Here is a 20,329-nt window from a genome sequence, read left to right on the forward strand (position 1 = left end):
GTACATAGCAACTTGAAATAGCCTATTTTACTGCTGAAGACTATTTTACTTAGCTTACTACAAAGTAATGAATACGTTTTCAGCTGGGATGTGCTAGGTAATATTAGTGATCAAGAACGGGTATTTTACTCCAGACCATACATATTAAGTTTCTCAAATTTTACAAGGAATAAGTTTAATTTGCTATATGACACATAATCGTACAGTGTACAGCTATTATTCCCAACTACTCTTCTTTTTTTTCACAAATATTTAAAAATTACTTTAACATATTCAGTGCCATTCAACCAAAAAATGTTAAAATTTGCATCAGAAATTGATTGCACATTACTTTCTTTCTCTGGATCTGATAATAATTCCCCATGTGATTCACATAAGCAAATCTGCATCACAGATCATGGCCAGCAAAGTTTGCAATGTTGTCTGAATGTACCTCCTCAAAATCTGATGAGTGCATTTGAGGGGTGTGCTAGCAAACCAAATTAGGTTGGTGGATAAACTGCTCAACAGATGATATATCCAGAGCCAGAAACCATCACTACCTCAAGCTGATGCATTAAGAAGTGAAATAGGAACTGTGTCCCAGTCTTTATTTTTAGCTGCCTATGAAAGACCAGAGGTTTGCCTGGTATTCTCTAAACAGCAAATTCAAGTGCTTTATTTTAGAGACAGGAGGACATTGCAGTGATAGAAGAGACCTCACAGTCAGTTAGTACTGCCTCAACAGTTTTCCAGTTTTGATGCCCAGATGTCTGGTGAGGCTGGTGCTGAGCATCTTCCTTGGATCTGATGATAAGCTGCCAAGTCCCTTTCATTTTTATTAAGATTTTGATATAGTTGAATTTTTACTCTTGGGCCAAAATCTAAGAGGAAGACAAGATTTCTCAGGAGAGAAGAAGGCATCATTAGCTAGGGTCAGATGAGGTTAACAATGGCTTGAGAGATGACCCCTCCACTCCACTGAACTGATATATTTGCACAACTCTGTTCACCCATGCAACCAGCCATGATGCACAGCTCACTGCCAGCCTTGACACTCAATTCCTCACCAAGCAAAGTAGCTTTCCTGAACATTTTGTGCTGTAAGGCCTCTCCTGTGCCTCCATGGAGCTGAAGCAGTATGTGTAGAGAGGCTGGAGGGAAGGATGAAAGGGAAGGGTTGGCAAGCCCAGTCTACTCCTTCTTCTGCAAACAGCCACTTGAGTAGCATTGGTTGAGTCCCTTCCACTTTCTCTTTCCAATTTATGCCACCTATGACATGACTTTAAGTTGATGTTATTTATATATTTGCAACATGGATTTAAAAAATTATTCCTTTCACTTCTGTCACTTTGATATCTGCATTTATACTCTGCTAGATCAGAATTGTTATTGACATTCCTGGTTTAGATTTTGGCTGCAATTTGATGGCAATCTGCTGTAATTACACACATTTCATGGATATGAACTGGCATTTTATGGATTGCTCATAATAACTAAGATTGGTTTATTCTTCCAGTTGGTTTGCTGATGGGTGTCTTTAAGTTTTCACAAATAATTTTAATTTCTGGAGAGGAGCATTTGCTCCAGTGGTCAGAAGGGTCAGAGTCAGTGAATGCAAGAAGCCTGATCTTCCAAAGAAGTCCTATGCCAGAGTTAATCAGAGAGTCTGCAGGATCCCAATCCACTGTTGTGTTCTCTGGGCCCTGAAAGAAATCTGTCAATCTGTGCTTCTGGAAAGCTCTATGCTATGGTATGCAATACCCTATCTATCAGAAAGAAGACAGAAAAGACATGTTTCTTCTAATAGAATAATACTCTCAGTATTATTTTTTGCAAGCAAGTACATTGCAATTGAACTTACTGCCCCAATTTTGTATACTGAGAGCTGAGCATATTTCTCTTTTCTAAATAATTTTTTATCATACATGACCCTCAGACTGTAGCCTATAGTAAAAGTTATCTGTATTTAGAAAAGTCTGTACCTCTCACTTTATAAAAAGTTTATTAAAGGATTTGGTGGACTTTGTTTCACACCTTGAGCTTGCAGTGACTCTTCCAAAGACCACTGTAGCACAAAACAGAGGAATCTCACTCCAAGGGCAAGGGGGAAAAAAAGTGAATGAGGAAGAGGTAGAGGAAGAAAGAATCAAATAAAGTGGATGAACTGTAGGATTTCTGGGATGTTGCATTGGGAAAATGTGGGACAAAGTGCTGGGACGGACAAGTAATGACTTCAAAAGGGTTAGGTAGTCTGAGGAGCATATGAAGAGAAAGTGAAGATGAGAGCTGAGTCTGAAGGAGAATGAAGTCTAAGACAAAGCACCAATAGACAGGTCATGAATGGGCAGGCAGGAGGAGCAGAAGGCACCACATGGAAGCTGGTGGTAAGTCAGGAGACACAGAGAGTGCTGGGCAAACAAGGTGAGGCACACAAACCACCTCTAAATCCCAGACTCCCCAACTGTTACTGTGGCATTTAGCCAAGAGCAGGGCAGATTTAGTAGTGAACTGCCCTTCTGTCCTTTGATCCTGAATTAAAGTTAAATCCAAAGTTTATCTAGCTCTTGGCCTCCAGCCTTTCAAACAAACACTGGCAGAAGTGACTGAATGATTGCAGCATGAAAGCAGAGGTACAGGCTGAAGGTCAGGCACACAGACTCAGCCCCTGACTGTAAAGCCTGAGAAGCTCTTCCTTCACCCCAGCTTCCCGCAGCAGTTGCCTTTGCACCAAGCAGGAAGCCCCTCTTAGCTTACCTAATATTTATGATCAGATGTCAACTTCTTTCCAGTCCCTCTAGCCTTGGTGGCCAAGTTTTACTTGCACCAGCGTTAAGCTGACTGTGTTTGAGTGTCACCAGAGTGCTGTGCCATCCCTCAGGTCAGAAGAAGTCTGGAACATGCTCTTTGACATGTCCCCTGTTACCCTGGTGACTGGTGCCTGGAACACCATCTAGCAAATTGTCACATCCTATGTTAGCATGGTTGAAAAGGCATAAATTCTTCTGGTTTATGTGCTCTTACTACTATTGTTTTTTAAGGCCTATTAAATTACAAATATAATATTATTATTTATGATCACAAAATCAAGCATCAACAAACTGGGAAAAGTTAGAACCCAAATGACATACACATCTGCAATATGAAGGATGCTTTAGCTGTTGCATAGATTGTAACACAGATAGCAGGACCGGATGGGGCACAGTGGTCCCTTACTTTTAGCTGATACCCTGCAGAATTTGGTGCTATTCCTGCCCTGATCACCCAGTTCCTGTGGGACCAGAGGCAAGATGCTCATGTGTCTCAGAGCTGGCTGCCAGCTCTTCCCTCTGAGCCATGGTGCTGGCACAGAGAGGCAGCTGCCAGCAATGGGATCTGCACATTGGGTGTGCTCTGAAGACTTCAGATTATCAAAATGGATCCCAAAATTAATAGCTACTTTTTGACTTAACCTTCTCACCTGGTTTCTACAACTGTGAAAAGGGGAAAGTTATGGCCAGGGAATGAACGTAATGCACCATAGGAAAAGCCTTCAAGCTTTAAGCAGTCTTCAGAGCATCATCTTACAATGAAAAAGAGTGTACAGCTCTGGGCAGATGTTTGCCTGTGAAGCACCATCCCCATGCTCAGTGTGAGGCAAAAGGGGTTCAGTGGAAGAAATGTCATATGTGATCCTGTGGTAAAGCACAGTCCATGACTGTATGTCCAAGGAGAACCCACAACGGTTGCACCTGCAATTTTTGTGCTCCTGAGCATGGAGATCACAAGCTTGTGATTTTTCACTAGACTTTTGTGTCTATTGTAGAGTCAAAAATTGAATTTTTTTCCGTTTGAGACAGAGATTCTCCATGGACCTCAGTATATTATGTTCAACACCAACATGCAGGCAAAGCAATGACTTCCTTTTTCAAATATCAGCTCTTTGTTTATGCAGTTAAATGCCCATCACACTGAGTATGTGTTTTCCAGCAGGTAAGCACTGCTGGATCCCACTAGTGCTGACATACATCTTGGTTGACTGTCAAATTACAAGAAATAGTTTTAGACAGACTTTTTTTTCCTGGAATTCTTGGTGTTGCCCGCATGTCGGCGTTGAACAAACTTATCTGGAGCAAATAACACCAGAAACTTGTGCAAGAGGCCTTAAGTAATCACCAAAGGGGGAGGGGGGCATGTTTGTTTTTTCTACAAACAGAAGGGAACATAATGATTAATCTCAGTTTTTCATTCAGGTTTAAATTGCACCAAAAGAGTGGCAAAGAGCATCCTTTCAGTCAGAGTTCTTGCTCTTCTCCTGAAGATGGTACCTGTGAGGATCCTCTGTGCTCTCCTGTGCCTCAGCATAGCCTGGGTATGAATTTGCTTACTTGATTCTTTTTGTGTCTTTCTATTTTGAATAGTAAGCATTTATTTAATGTTCATTCATGAGATAGATAAATTTTGTCTATCACCTAGCTTGTAAAATTCAGTGCACACACATATGCAGCAGCTTACTGTAACCACTTCATTGATGAAGTTTCATCAGTACTTTTGGAGTATCCGGCCCTCTGTAGTTTTGCTTAACTTGGTTTTGCTGAATCTGCTAGGCTTCAGGAGCAGCAAAGCAAATCCCTTAACATGAATTCAAACATTCATTGGCGATGCTCTAAGTCTTAAACATAACTAGCTGGATGCTAGTGGCTCCAGCCATTCGGAAATTTTCATGTTTATTGGGATGAATTGTGCTTTCCTTTGGACATTATTTCAGCAGGATCTTCTACCTACAAATGACACACAATACCTTTATTTTGAAAGACACATTTAAAAACAAGGATTCTTATACCAGCAACATCAGCTTAAACTACAACTACGTAAGAATCAAATTATTGATAAGGAAGGAGATAAAATTGATTTTCACCTGTGCTAATATAACTTTTATTTTTTTCCCATTGAGGACTCAGTCCATAATCTTATGTTATATTCTTTACAATTTAGTTTGTGACTTTTTTAAAAAAAGAAAATGCTTGTTTTAACAAATGACAGAAATTATAGGAAGAAGTTGGGACAAAACAGAAGCAGTCATATGCCTAAAGGACATTTTTAGATATATGTGCTACTTTTAGGAGGCACTTGGGTCATTAATCAAATAATTAATGAATCAAACTACTGAATTTGAATCTGCTGATTTTAATAAAAACATTCCAGTTCCTCAGAGTAGTTCTGACCCTGGAGATTAGAATTAAGATCACTTTCTCAGCTTCAGAATTAATCACCAATCATAATAAGAAGTAGTCATTAATATTTTCAAGCATTCATTATAATGTTTAAAAAGCACAAAAGGTGCACAGAGGATTCCAGTCAGACCTAATTATATCTTAAACACAGCTTTCTTTAATGAAAAACAAAAATGGAAAAAAAAGTTATGGCTTTTACTAAGTGATAAGGAATCTTTATTGTGTTTCGGCCTGGAATTAGCTTGTATATCACTTTTTCTTCTCAGTTTTGAAGACAACCTCAGCGTATTTATTTTTCTTCTTTCCACTAACACAGTGAAATAAATTCATCACTGAAATTGTTTTTTAAATTGTGTTAGTAGCTTTCTAGCACTTTTCGTCAGACAAAACCATGCTACAAGCTTCCAGTTAGCAATTGTGATTAAAATCAGAAACACTAGTGGAAAAACTCATATATCTGTAAGCTACCTTTGTGTAGACTGAACTTGGTAAAGTGACAATAAGAATTTTGCAGTATTGCAGCTAATGGGAATAGTATTTTTTAAGTATTTATTTTAATTTTCCAGTTTCAGGCTAATTTCAAGTTAATTTTATATTTCCACACAGAACAAACTGTTTCTGTGGAATGATATTATCATAAATATATCCTGAGCATCACTAGCTCACTACATAAAAGCATTAATTTTAAGAGATCATATCTTACAAGATGTCATAACTTACAAGAGATCATAACTTACAACTTATTAATATCATATCTTACAAGAAATGTTGGAATGAAATCCTTGCAGTGTCAGGTGTGATGCTTACTGGGTGGCTGCGATTGCCACCCACCAGCTGAGCGTGTGAGGACATCAGCATTGTGTTTCTGCTCCCTCAACAGCTGTTCACTGAGCCCTGGTTTTACTTCTTCCCTTTTTCCTCCTGGCAGGCACAAGATGGAGAGAGCACCTTTGAGCAGATAGGTGCAGGAATCCGTGGTCCCAGGATTGTGGAGCACAAGTCCCCATCCAGCTGCCAGTCTGAGAAGAGCTGGCCCATCTGCGCGGATGATGACTGGGTGAGCGACTGACACTGGGGGGAAAGGGAGACTCATCCCTGGGGCACCCACGGGCCTCAGCTGGATCAGCAGCTGGATCAGCAGCTGGATCAGAAGCTGGATCAACAGCTGGATCAACAGCTGGATCAACAGCTGGATCAACAGCTGGATCAGCTGGATCACTATATCAGGTGCTACAGGCCAGCATGGGGTTAGGGCTGACGTAACACTTCAGGTCGGGGCAGCCTGCACACATCTCCCGTGGGAAACAAAGGAAGGGCAAAATGAAAACAAAAGAAACAGGGAGAAGTTGGCAGTGGTGCAGAATGAGAAGAGAAAGTAAGTCTGGGAAAAAAAGGATTAAATAAACAAAGGCTTACCCTAGAAAAACATAAGAATTGTTTCTTTTCAGAATTTTGGTGTTCCCACTTTTGGAGTTCATAAAAGAAAGGCACCAGAAAGAGAATGGTGACAAAAAGAAAAGAAGTAGCTAGAAATCACATACACTCACTAGTTAATTTTTAGGAAGTCAGATTGCAAGATGCCCAGTAAATGTTTCACAATAATTTCTTAGATGTCTTTGCATATAAACTACTAATTTCTCTCTTTCTTGCCTCTTGCATCTCAGTCCTTTTCTATGCTCCATTTATTTGATGACTTCTTAGCAAAGAGCTTAAGTCTGTCAGAACATTAAGCTTTTCTGAGGAAAACTTGGCGTAAAAACTTAACTCTAACATCCTCCCTCAAACTGGATGACAGACTTTTTACAGCAGATCTTTAGGAAATATACATATATACAGAAAAATCTCACCCATGAGGAACAGAGGAGAGGGGAATCTATAGGTTTACTTGTTCCACACCCCATGGTTATGTCAGGTTTCTGAGTATGTGCTTCACAGATTCCATTATACATGATGTTTATTCTTGAGGATTTTAGCACAATTATTTCCCTCTTTCAATTCTAGGGTACCAAATGTCCATCAGGATGCAGAATGCAAGGACTGATTGATGAAAAGGACCAGGAGTTTAGTCACAGAATAGACAAAATCAAGAAACTGCTTTCAGATAATCAAAACAACTATAAGAAGTCCAATCAGATAATTGTGGAAACTGTAAATGCACTAAAACCAAACCTGGACAGTGCTCAGGGTGAGTATCTTGTGTTCAGTTTTACTATCCAGTACTGAATTACTATTTTTTTGTAAATAAGCCATATGTAGTGAAAGTAGGGGCTGCACTGGATATTATTATCAGAACAATCATATTAATAGACTCTTAACTAGTTATCAAAGCTTAATTTAATCTGCTCAGTACTATGAGAAATATGTTCTCAATGATGTGTTTAATTACATACTTTCAAATATGATACATATTTAGCAAAGAAAAGCACATGGGCATAGCTGACTGTGAGATATTTTTTTTCAGAGCTTGATGAGACTTATGGTCGCCTGTCAGGAGAACTGAGACGGAGAATTATGACATTAAAGCAGAGAGTCGTCACTCAAGTGAACAGAATTAAAGCTCTGCAGAGCAGCATCCAGGAACAAGTGGTGGAGATGAAGCGCTTAGAGGTAGGTGTCTGCTATGCACTTCCTATTCTTTCCAGGGCTTCGCTACAGAAAGGGGATTGGTCCATTATGGTGAGCAGTGCTCCAGCTGGGAGAAAACATGTTACAACTCTCACAAGACCTGACTTGCTGAGACAAATCCCCAAATGAGTTGCTTTCTATCCATCCTGGTTTTCTCTGTAGGACCCAGCGTGAGTTCCGTGAGTTCCTAGTCCCGTCTCTCTTAGGCCACAAGGATGCTCCATCTGCTGATAATTGTTTCTATATGAAGCACTTTTCCTGGAAGGAGTTGCTGAGTAGTTAGAAAAGGGACGGGCTCTGTCCATCCCCAGTGCTGCCACTGCTGCCCACAGCTAGGGCTGGCATTAGAACCTGCGTTCCCAGGCTGCAGCCAGTTCTTCTGATGGAAAGGAAAAGTCATGGCACAAACAGTGGTTTTGCTCAAAGGCTCATTTTGCTTCCTAGAACAGAAATCTACCATTTGGATCATTTGAGAAAGCAATGGTAACCCCAAGATGTCAGACCTCAGCAGGGCCATGAGAGAGTCTTCCCCTCTCTTTGGAGGACCCATTTCTGCCCCAGTCCCCATGGACGCCCCAGTCCCCATGGACCATGTCCAACTCTACAGCACTCCTTAAAAAACCATGAAGACACCTCTAAACTCCAAAAATAAAGGTAGCAGAGATTGGGAACCTTCTACAATGTTCTTTTCCATGGAACTCACATGCATGGTGCTATTGCACATGTTGTATTTACAATGGAAATAAGGTTATGATGACATCAAAATGGTACTTTGGAAAAGCTCAGCTGTAGGTGGGAGGTACTAGGGCAGCTCTCATCTTTCCCCTGTTCAATAGAAGATATCCTTGCTTGAGAAAGTTGGGAAAGCTCCCTAACCAAATTACTTCTTTTTGGTTGTGTAGGTGGACATTGATATTAAGATACGAGCTTGCAAAGGAACCTGTGCTAGAAGTTTTGATTACAAGGTGGACAAAGAAAGCTATGACAACATCCAGAAGCAGCTTGCCCAAGCCAACTCCATCAACTTGCACCCAGAGCTTCAAACAACCACCTTGAGCACACTGAAAATGAGGCCACTTAAGGACTCTAATGTTCCTGATCATTTTAAGCATAAGCCTCTGCCAGAAATGCAAGCTCTGAACATAATTAATGACATCAAGCAGATGGAAGTGGTATTAGAAAGACCAGAAACAGACACAAAACCCTCCCGAGGTGACAGCTCGTATCGCACAGCAGAAGCAAGGGGGGATGAATCTTCATACCCCAGCAAATTAGTTATTCCTCCTCATGGGAGAGAAACCTTTAGTCTGGAAGACAAAACCTCCTCTGCTGTTCGTAGATGCACCAAAACTACCACCAGAAAAATTGTCTCTGGGCCTGATGGCCCTAGAGAAGAAGTAGTTGAGAAAACAGTCTCTTCGGATGGCTCAGATTGTGCCTATTTACCTGGAAATGTTGGAGGGGAAGGGACCACCTACCGTTTTAGTGGTGCAGATGGATTGCACAAGCTAGAGACTGTATTCCCTGAGCTAGAGTCATTTTTTGCCCCTGACTCTCCATCCACGCCTACTAAGCATGTTAGTGGATCTAGCAGCTTCACAACCAGCAGACGCACAGGCAGTAGCCACATAGGTACAGGAGTATCTGGTCACTCAGGGGCTTATGGGGGAAAAGACAAATTTGGAGACTTAGGAGAGGAGGAGGAAGATGACTTTGGAAGACTTCAGCCATCTGGATTCCCATCTGGCAGTGCAAGTCACACCAAGACTGTAGCGGCCAAGAACAAGGGAGGCTCTACTTTTGAAACCAAATCAGTAAAGATCCGTGAAATAAATGAGCAGCTAGGTGGGTTGGAACATGATCAGAGTGCAGAGGATACCCCAGACTTTCAGGCACGCAGCTTCAGATCATCAGGAGGGAAGCGAAGGACACCCAGCACTGGGAAAGGTAGTTATTGAGGTAATGGAGCCAAACTCCATCCATAACCAAACTGACACATTGATTTTAGATGCTGTAGTACAACAGTGTGATGATTAAATGCAAGCACTGTGTCTGTTACCACCTCAGAAAAAAAAAAGGAAAATATTTCATTAATACTCGGGTATTACATAGACAATTCACAATTTAAGAAATATGTAAAGTTTTCTTTCCTGAATTCTTTTTAATGTTGCCTGTCACTATACCTAGCATATTCAAAGATGTGTTTAACAATTTTCATCTGAGCTATTGGTATTTGGATTCCTCTGAACCTTTTATTAAATTTTGCTGATATCTTCTGTCAAACCAGATCAACTTTTTTTTTTAGACTGTGATGATATCCGCCAGAAACACACTTCTGGTGCCAAAAGTGGCATTTTCAAAATCAAGCCAGCGGGATCCAATAAGGTTTTGTCAGTTTATTGCGACCAAGAGACCACTTTGGGAGGATGGCTATTGATCCAACAGAGAATGGATGGATCAGTGAATTTTAACCGGACCTGGCAAGACTACAAGAAAGGTTTCGGCAGCGTGGATGGCAGGGGGCAAGGAGAGTTTTGGCTGGGCAATGAAAACCTACACTTGCTGACTCAGAATGAGTCTGTCCTTCGGGTAGAGTTAGAGGACTGGGATGGGAACGCTGTGTTTGCAGAGTATCTTGTACGGGTAGGGTCTGAAGCTGAAGGGTACACCCTTGCCGTGTCTTCCTACGAGGGCACCGCCGGGGACGCCCTGGTCGCTGGCTGGCTGGAAGAGGGCACCGAGTACACGTCCCATGCCCAGATGAAGTTCAGCACCTTTGACCGGGACCAGGACCACTGGGAGGAGAACTGTGCTGAGATGTATGGGGGGGGCTGGTGGTACAACAGCTGCCAGGCTGCCAACCTCAATGGCATTTACTACCTGGGGGGCCACTACGACCCCAGGTACAATGTCCCCTATGAGATTGAAAATGGCGTAGTCTGGCTGCCATTTAAAGCCTCTGACTATTCCCTAAAAACTGTTAGAATGAAAATCAGGCCCATAGAAACCCTGTAGAAAGGCCTTTAATGTGCGTTATGACTACAAGTTGAAAAGATTTTTTTATATATGTATGTATGATGAACCTTTACCCTGTGAATATGAAGGCAACTTAGCACATTTGGAGATTAAAAAATAAACAATTATTAATTATCAAAAGGACTTTTTTGACCTTATTTTTTACTGACAATGAAATATTGATTTAAAAACCCTTTTGATATAAACTTTGCCTATGTCTTTGGCAGCTCACACATTGACTTGAGATAAAATTTTTTGTTTGAGTTATTTACTTTGTTTGGGGGATGTTAAATAAGTAAAAATATTTAGAAGCATGTTCACAATGAAATCCTGCCTCTACTAACATGGCCTGTGAAAGTCTAAGGAAGCTCAACATTCACAATCTCATTTCCATTTCAAGGGGAGCACAACAGCAGTGGGAGTCACCTCTCCAAAAGAACCAAGGGTGGTGTGGGTTCTCACTTTTGCCACACACCTAACATGGAGTACACTTTGATAAGGAATGCATGCATATGAGGACCGACTTTTAAGACTCTCCTAAGTTTTGATTTTATAAATATGGACATAGACCTTCCATCCCATTGATGAATCCTAGAGATCTTACCATGCATACTTGTAGCTTCAAAATAAGACAATTCCATGATAACTCATCAAAATGCAACTCCCAAAGCAGGCTATTATGTTCTAGCAACCACTAAAAGGATATGATTCTAACCAGAAAAAGCGAGATAAGGAACTATCTGAATGTTTCTCAGCACATATGCCAAACAATTCTTCTAAGGGTAAGGGCTTTAAATCAGCTTGCTGACAGTATGTGGTAAGGATCTTCTAGAAAAAAGCTGGCTGCATGGAGTATCAGTGATACTGGTCACACAATTACAGAAGACCACATTGTATTTACCTTTATACTTTATGTATTTACCTTTATACATAAAATTACACAATTATGAGTAATATTTCTGTGCTTCTAGAAAGATGCATGAGCAAATTCCCTTACCTCTAATCTTACTGACGTTGCATACCATTTAACAAGATCATCAAATACTGGTAAAGCAGCTCACTTTTAGCCTTTCTTTTTCAATTGCAGCCACTATCTAATCTTTTCAGAAAGATTGCTGAAGAGCAAATACACTCACATGTGAGAAGGGGGTCTGTGCTTTTGGAAAATGGGTTTCCACTTGCACATTAAGATTTTGTTCCTTAGCCTCAGTGGCCTGTCTGGATGCTTAAAATCCATGTGCTCTTTTAGTGAGAAGCTGCCATTATGCCTACTTCTTGTCCTCCTGGGCTTCACAGATTAAATAAACACTAAAGGTTTCAGGTGGGATCCATCCACCCCTAGTGATCTGGGTCTCTTCCATCATGGAGAAAGGCAGACCCCTTTGAGAGATGTTCATCCTGCCTACCAGGGTTGTGAAGTCTTGTCTTTGCCTGCATATGGGAGCACAGACTACTAGGTTTGGTGAAATATTCAACCTCCACTACTCTATGACTAGAGACATTAATTATTCTAGTCCTGTAATAGGGAATGTATAAAAAAACATATATGTGTGGAAGGAAGTACATGACCAGGTCCCAGAAAAGGACATATTTTTTCCAGCAACAGTATTTGAGCCAAGGGACCAGTGACCTACTGGTTTGTTCAATACTCTTTTCACTTTTATTCCTTCTCAACTTGTTACACAGGTAGTTGCTGTTACTTCTATAATAAAAAAGAAGATAACTGCCTCTTATTTAGTGGAATGCATTTCCTTCTCCCCAGATTATGCATAAATACTTGGGAATAATATTAAGAATACTTTAGTTTTAAGACTTCATTAGTTTTTACAAAACATTTAGAAATAATCCTCTCCCTTTTGAAAAGAGATACAGAAGACCTTTGTAAAAGAGTGAAACAAGTTGGTTTTATTTTATCAGTGTTATTCCATAATAGTTAATTCTGTCTCGTGCCCAAATGAAAAATGGGAAAAACACACGTGTAAGTAATTTTCATCAGACAGCTTTAAATTTACATTTTACATAGCTTTTCACTTTAGGTCACAATATTGTTGTACATACAGATTTGGTTCTCATATGTAAAGATAACACTGAGTACCATGCTAAAAGAAAACCATGTACAAATACTAAAAGAAAACCCCTGATTCTGTACATTTTGATAATGGTTACTGTGGAAAGTATGGCCGGATTTTCATGCTCATCTTCTTCATTGAATACCACGACCCTTTCCAGTTCATCCATACGATACCATCATCTGTCCCATGTTTTGCCATGTCCCAGCTGTAGGTGCCTCCCCAGTAGTATCTGCCATTGGGGTTGGCTGAGTGGCAGCGGTTGTACCACCATCCACCACCATCTTCTTTGGAGCACTGTTTTCTTGGATCTAATGTTAACCTGACGAAGGAGAAAAAAAAAGGCATTGAGAGTGACATCTGTAATATAGGCTCACAGATCAATAGAGTACATATACCTGCCTGTGTACTGCAATTTTCAAACCATAATAAACAATTTAAGTTCTCTTTGAACTTTCTACAAAGGATTGGCCATTACAAGCGTGTGCTACATGGTGCACACAAAAGGTAAAGCAGCTAAGAAAAACAAATCAAATTTTAATTACACCTCTTGGGGAATGTCATTTTAGTTTACTGATTGATAATTACTGTTATTTGGAGTTCATAATGATAATTACAATATCAATGAAATTTAAAGATAGAAAGCAATGAGAAATGTATGTCTTCTCCAACCTAAACAATTCCTTTATTCATGAATATGTAATCAGGTATTAAGCACAGGTTAGAAATACAGTGCTCTATTATGCACTTTACAACTAAACTCCTGTCTTGTGAGTAGGCAGAACATTGCTTTTTAAATGGACATTTAAAAAGGCTACCTTCCTTTTTCTTTAGGTCTTATTATATTTTACTGGAGTGAGTACCAATATTCCTACTTAGTGTCCTCAGCACTGCTGCTGTCAGTCCCTGACTATGAATATATTGCATCCAGATTTGCTGCTTTGTCTGTGGAATCAATAAAATTCAGCATGCTTGCTTTTTACTTGGTTGTGGACTGTCACTAACCTAATATATAATTTTACCTTTCCTTGCTTATGCCAAAAGAACTGCATAGACATTTAGCTGCTAACTTGCAGGGACATAATATATTTTGACATACTACAAAATGCTGTGAAAACGAATGGCAAGTTACAGAACTATTCTACATTCAATTCTATTTTTATTTTAAATGTCTAGTGCAAGTACATACCATCCATCATTGTCTCTGTCATAAGTACTGAAGTACATGCCATTGTGAATTGTCATTGTCCTGTTTTCTCCATGCAGTTGGGATGCTCCTTCCATCAGCGCATTGCCTGCAGTGCCTTTGTAGTTACTAACTGAAAGCTGATACTTGTTTCCTTCATTCTGTATGGTGAAACCTCCATAATGAGCTGATACTTTATCACCATTCCAGTCCTCCATTTCAATTAGAACTTCAGTGGGCCCTATTTTGGTAAGCTGGCTGATTTTGTCATTTCCAAGCCAATATTCACCTGAGAAGGAGCAAGTGAGAGCTCTGTGAAACAGACTTTGCAATATACTTCAAGGCAACTTTATTATTTGCCTATAGGTCTGCTGTAGTGGAGATTAGTTAATTTTAAAAAAATCTAAGAGCTTCAAAAAATAGGAGAAAATACTTTCACTAAGAGCTGCTCTTTACACTTGGTATTTTACCTGGTGTATCACAGTAGTTCTTCCCTCCACTCTTTGCAACATTTCCAAATCCTTTTTTATATTGATCCCATACTCTTCCGAAATTAACACTGCCGTCCTGGCGGTTCTGAATCAAAGTCCAGCCTGCAGAAGCAAGGGCATTTAGACTAAATTACCAGTACAAAAGGAGCATCAAACATTAAGATACAGCCCTCAGGACCAGAGGACCTCCTTGCAGCAGGTCCTTTCACTGCTTTTGAGCTCAGCTTTGCCCCTTTTGTTCACACTTAAATAGAACCTTGCTTCATAAGGAAAGGTGGAAAAGGCAGAACTTGAAGGTCAGCCCTGGTCTTTTGTCAAGTGCATTGGAGCAGGGTAAGAAATGAGCCAGGCTGTCCTTGTTGGCTCACCTATGCACATTCCATGATGGCCATAGTAAGATACGTACAAAATTTATTTCCAGTTTCCCTACAGAAGTATTCTATTCAGCAGATGACCTCAACAAGACTTCCCTGAATGAGTCAATCAGCTTTAATTATCAAGTAATTACAAAAGGCATAACTTCATATTTCTGTGTATAAAATACAAATTATTAATATGATTTTTTGGTAGCATCAATAAATTATTACAACATAGCTATTTCACACTAACCTCCATTATCTGTTTCCATGTCACAGTACACTCTGTATGGCTTGACAAAAGGATCTGGCTGGATGAGGTACATTTCGGATGTCTCACCTCCCTTTCTGATGATATCCTCACATTCTGCAAGAATAAAACAGAGACTGTTACTAAAAGATCTGTGAACTTGAACAGTTTTCTTATCTTTTGGTTTTCTGTTATATGGGATCAGTTTTAAATATTTATAGATAATATTTTACTTTTGATTTCTGTATTACATCAAGTGAATGAATGATGGAAGAAAGAATACTGCACTGTGCAGCTTTTCCAAAGAGAAATTTCTGAAACTTCAAACTAAGTGATGCAACACTGTATACCTCACAATGTCTTCTAGAATTAGACAAGCTTTTGAAAGAAGAACCTTTCTTGACTGAAAAAAATCAAGAGTACAACTATGATAGTCACAAATCCACCTTACAAAAGCCCTGAAGCACACATTTTTAAAATCCAGCTGGTCACTTATGAAGACTGATATTGGATAAGAGTATCTTTGGTCAGACCAGTATAGCGATCCAGAAGAGATTTTTTTTTTTTATCTAGGATTTCCATCTTTCCTAATGCCCTAATCAATTGTAATCAATTCAGATGCATCTATCAATTTGCATAGTGACATAAATGGGAGAAAATATGTCATTAGATTTGAATGAGTACCTTTGCCTGAAACCACAGGAATGTTACAGGAAACAGAACATGGGGAACGGCAGTAGTCCACCTGGGTTGCAATAGCATTTTCCAGTTTTTGTATCTTTTTATGTAAAGTATCCACAACTGCACGAAGGACCCTGAGGCTGGATGGGATATTATTGTCCAGATTATCCTTTATATAACTATACTGCAATTCCACTTCTGTGTTGTACTGAGAAAGTAAATCATCATTGTCTAGAAAAGCAGAGAGATGAAAAGCAGATTATTTTTCAACATATTTCCCAGTTAGAAAATAATGAAGAGCAGTTTATAAGTACAATTTGAGGTGCCACTAAGAAGGAACGCAGGAAGGGCATTTCTTTTGCTTACTTCTCTACAGTGTGTAAAAACCATGCAGATACTCTCAGGGAAGTATCTCAGGTATGCCAATACCTCAGGGAAGAGGTACATGTGTACTGTTGTTTCTTTGCTACCTAATAGATTTATCAGTGGTGCTTTACTCTGCCAAAGAGCAGTAATTCCCTTCTTTCTAGGGAGCCATGTTGCCAATCCAAAGGCTGGTCATAAAAGGATTGGATGGACATAGGAAAACAGGTAAGGGAAACATGTTAACGAGAGGCCTTATATGAATCTTGCCTTAATATGAGATCCATTCCTTTGCCTCTCTCAAAGGATGTTTTTAAGCATTTAAGAGGCCACAGTCACTAAATCCTGCTTTGCTATATATTCCATGGTATTTTTAATTTTTTAAGAAGTCCCACTAAAAAGTAACTGTAGGAATGCCAATAAGACTTCAATATCATTTACACTAATAGTTCATAGAAATAGCATACCTTTTCTTTGTTTTTGCCTCTTTACCAATTTATCTTCTAGAACGGTCACATATTCATAGAAAGTTGAGGAGCCCTCCGAAAGTGTGTTTACTTTAACTTTTAGATCATTAATAACTGGTTTCACTGATTTTTCCTGTTTTAGCAGTGTAGTTCGCAGCTCACATCCAGTTGGACACAGCACTCCCTTAAAAGAAGGAAAAAGGGGTGTGAATAAAGAAGTTCTAGTCCCATCAGTGAACAGCCATACCTTTGAAAACAGCGAAGTTTGCAACATGAGAACAGGTATTATAGCATCTAGGTAAGCTTTACCAAACTTCATTTGTTGGCAACTTCCACACTCAAACTTGTGCTCCATCACTAAGATGCCTCCCAGCATTATTACAGCTTGCATTTTCCAGCAGGGATCATTGCAGAGACAGTGTGATAGACTGCTGCAAGGGGTGTTCTGGATGTCAAGCATGCTTGTATGCAGTAAGAGCTGCAGTGGTGACTGAGCGTAGACTAAAACTACATTTTGAAACTAGTTTTAAGAAAGACATGGGAGGATGGGGATTTTTTTGGTCCCTAGGGTCCTTAAGACTGTCTGAGACTCAATCCAGCACTTTTGCAAAGATTTTTCCTGTCCTGAATAGTTACCTGTGCAAAACCAGGCGGAAGGCACAGGCTAACCCACAAATACTTCCTTTCCTGGATTACGGTTCAACTCTCATCTCCCCATCTTTGCTGTAGGCTGACTGTGCCACTAATCCCACAGACTCTGACACACCATCCTCCTGAATGCAGTCCTAGCAAGCCCAAGCAAAGTGAAGAAAAGCTGGACTGCTTCAAATGAATGCTCGTCCTTTATTAGGCAAGGAGACCTCCCATGTTGGCAGTACTAGAAGGAAAGGACAGTATGTCACCAGTTGTCTCAAGAGCCAGACACCCACCAGCTCCTCCAGCGGATGCTTGCAGCCTCCGGCATCAGGATAGACGATCCGTTCCTTCTTGTCGCCCGGCTTCCCGCGCTTGGGGGGCCGGGGCTGGTACCCGGCCCCGCTGATGGGAGCTGCCACAGGCCGGAGCGTGGGCGCCATTTCACGCCGTTTGTCCACGGGTCGGTGGCCTCGAACGTTGAGCACGGGGCTCTCGTCCTGCACAGCCAAAGGGAGACAAAACTCTCTGAATCTGGGATTGCTATTGCGAAACAGGGTGCACAGGGTGGAGGCATCCATTCAGCACTATTTAGTATTTTAAACAGCAAGGAAAACCAGGAAATTGAATGAAAAAGCCATAATGGAAATGTTATACTGACATTATGTAAAAGTCATTGTTATCCCCTCCCTTGTAAGACTAGTCACACTCTCCATACCTGGATATAGATAAACTAAAAAGTGTTCAAACCAAAGTAAAATAGTATTTCAATAGCCAATTTTGACCAAGGAATAAATCTTACATAGGTCAGAGCTACTAAGCACCATGAAACTTGAAATAGCATGCTATTAAAAAAAAAAAAAAGTAATTAGATATCCTTGGGGCTAACAAGTGTATTCAGCAGGACATTTTCAGTGTCCCAGTTTTTTTATTGGGCTACAGGAATATTTGTAAAGTCTCAGAAAATCAGGCCACAGTCCAATACATCATCAGGTCTCAGGCCACATACCAGTTGTTAACTGGTGAAATTAGGAAAACCATTAAATAACATCTCTCAGAGTAGGTTTGTAGAGCTGTCTCTGATGCATACATTCCCCATATCTACCAGAAATGGCAAAGCCTAAGAGGCTGAATAAGGAAAACAGGCCTGGTCCCTGGTTTTCAAACAAAACCATTTGAATTAATAATTGTTTGAGCTACTGATCAAAACCTACAGCCGTTTCCAATCTCCCTCAGATTTAGCTCCAAATAACAAACATCCAGTATCAAGAGGCTTCAAGGAGTTTAAAAAATAAGCAGCATACAAAACACAGAATTGCTGAAAACACAAAATTGCTGAAATTTAACACATTCGTGTTATCAGTGTTCAATGCGCGGACACAAGTGCTCAGATTGTCAGAAAGTCTGACCGATACAGTTTTTACAGGGATTTTCAAACAATAAAAAATTCTAAATTGTGTTTCCCCCTAAAATATTTTACTTAAACAAAAATATATATTAAACCATTATTTTATATTGATTCTCATTGCTTTTCCTTCTGCTTAGCAATTGTTACCTCTTAATTTCCAATGTTAAGCTGTATGAACTGGTAGCTTGTTTGGTTTTGTTTTTTTTTTAATATCTACTGACTCTGCAGAAAAGTTTTTACTGTCTTTGAGACAGGATACAATTAAATACACATTTTTATACTCCTTTATACCTAATACTGTCTGTAACTTCATATGTCAACATTGTTAAATTAGTATCCCTAAATAAATTCAGCTAAATAACTAATCTTACCTAATCATACTAATCAAACATTCTTCATTCCCTACAGAAAAAGAAATAGGAAGAAAATATCTCCAAACTCAGAAAATAACTATTGTGGAATTACATATAAAAAGTTAATTTTTTGAACAATTCAATCGGAAAAAGAATATGCACTGGATTATCTTTTCCCACAACTCACATAAGCTGAGGAAGTCATGCATGCAATTAAATTAAATTAATTATTAATAGCTAATTAATAATCAATATAAGTATTACAACCTCTTCGTCATAGTCAAGAGTGCTCTGGGACTGAACGGAGGAAACAGAGAGCAGGAACAGCAGGAGCAGTCTCATGGTGCTGGCTTGCTTGAGCAGCTCAGTGATCTTTTTTCATCAGCTCTGACAGGGAGAGGTCTCCTCTGTTCTTATATATATATGCAGCAGCACTAATTTCCAGCTTCACAGTGATAGGGTCAACCCTTCTGAGCAATCAGAGTTTCTCTGTTAATATTCAACTCTTCCCTCTGTGCCTGAATGCATCAGTTGTTGAGCAATTCCCCTGGAAAACTCTTATCTGTATGTCCCAGAGACCTCTATCGATGCTGGCATCAAATACATGTTCAGATCCTTAAAAGTACCTCCTGCTCAGATTACACAAGGTTACCATTTTCTCAAAAATCACAAGTGTTTTAAAGCAGCTGGAAAAGTGAATGGCCAAAGAAAAAAATTATTAGATCACATTGTAATGGCTCCTTTTTTTTTTTTCCCCTGCTGAAAATGTGAATGTTTCAGAAATATCATATTAAATGTGAAGACAACTCACATCATATAGATTTCTGCATTTTTCTAAATAGTTTAATGGTGCCTGATAGGTGTGCAAATATTTGGGTCTTTTAACATAAAAGTGAAAAGAAAGGTATATTATATTCATTACATTAATAATTTTGAATAAAAGTAGGTTTGATTTATTAAAGATCAGATTAATACTGTAAGCATAAGCCAATATTATTCATTATCCCATTCATATAGACTTGTTACATTGTAAATGAACTAAAATAATTCAATTTTGCATATTAATTTGCTGGTTTCCTTTTTTAATACAAAAATTGCATCTTTCAAATATTATTTAAATGTTTTTAATAATTTCTTGAGACAATAACAGCATGAAGTTACTTGAAATCATAGTGAAATGCTCAAACATACTTTCTAATGTTTTATAGGAACTTGCATATCATAGATCTTATATTGGCAG

The 20,329-nt window shown here is 39.4% G+C and overlaps 2 protein-coding genes across 2 annotated transcripts; one reads left to right on the plus strand and one right to left on the minus strand.

The window, feature by feature from the left end:
* Positions 1-4,241: 4,241 nt before the first annotated feature.
* FGA (fibrinogen alpha chain) lies at positions 4,242-10,973 on the plus strand. The gene is made up of 6 exons (XM_021530165.3): positions 4,242-4,330; positions 6,121-6,249; positions 7,194-7,377; positions 7,654-7,799; positions 8,720-9,764; positions 10,123-10,973. Exons 1-6 carry the CDS (start codon positions 4,280-4,282, stop codon positions 10,830-10,832), a joined length of 2,265 nt encoding a protein of 754 aa, XP_021385840.3. The 5' UTR covers positions 4,242-4,279; the 3' UTR covers positions 10,833-10,973.
* A 1,737-nt stretch (positions 10,974-12,710) lies between these two features.
* Positions 12,711-19,478, minus strand: FGB (fibrinogen beta chain). Its single transcript, XM_021530166.3, has 8 exons — positions 19,357-19,478; positions 17,625-17,828; positions 16,696-16,879; positions 15,869-16,096; positions 15,188-15,301; positions 14,558-14,680; positions 14,091-14,376; positions 12,711-13,223 (listed from the first exon to the last, which is right to left on the minus strand). Exons 1-8 carry the CDS (start codon positions 19,429-19,431, stop codon positions 12,995-12,997), a joined length of 1,443 nt encoding a protein of 480 aa, XP_021385841.1. The 5' UTR covers positions 19,432-19,478; the 3' UTR covers positions 12,711-12,994.
* Between the last annotated feature and the right edge of the window lie 851 nt (positions 19,479-20,329).

Source organism: Lonchura striata, chromosome 4 (genome assembly GCF_050655825.1).
Source record: "Lonchura striata isolate lonStrDom1 chromosome 4, ASM5065582v1, whole genome shotgun sequence".
Lineage (NCBI taxonomy): Eukaryota > Metazoa > Chordata > Aves > Passeriformes > Estrildidae > Lonchura > Lonchura striata.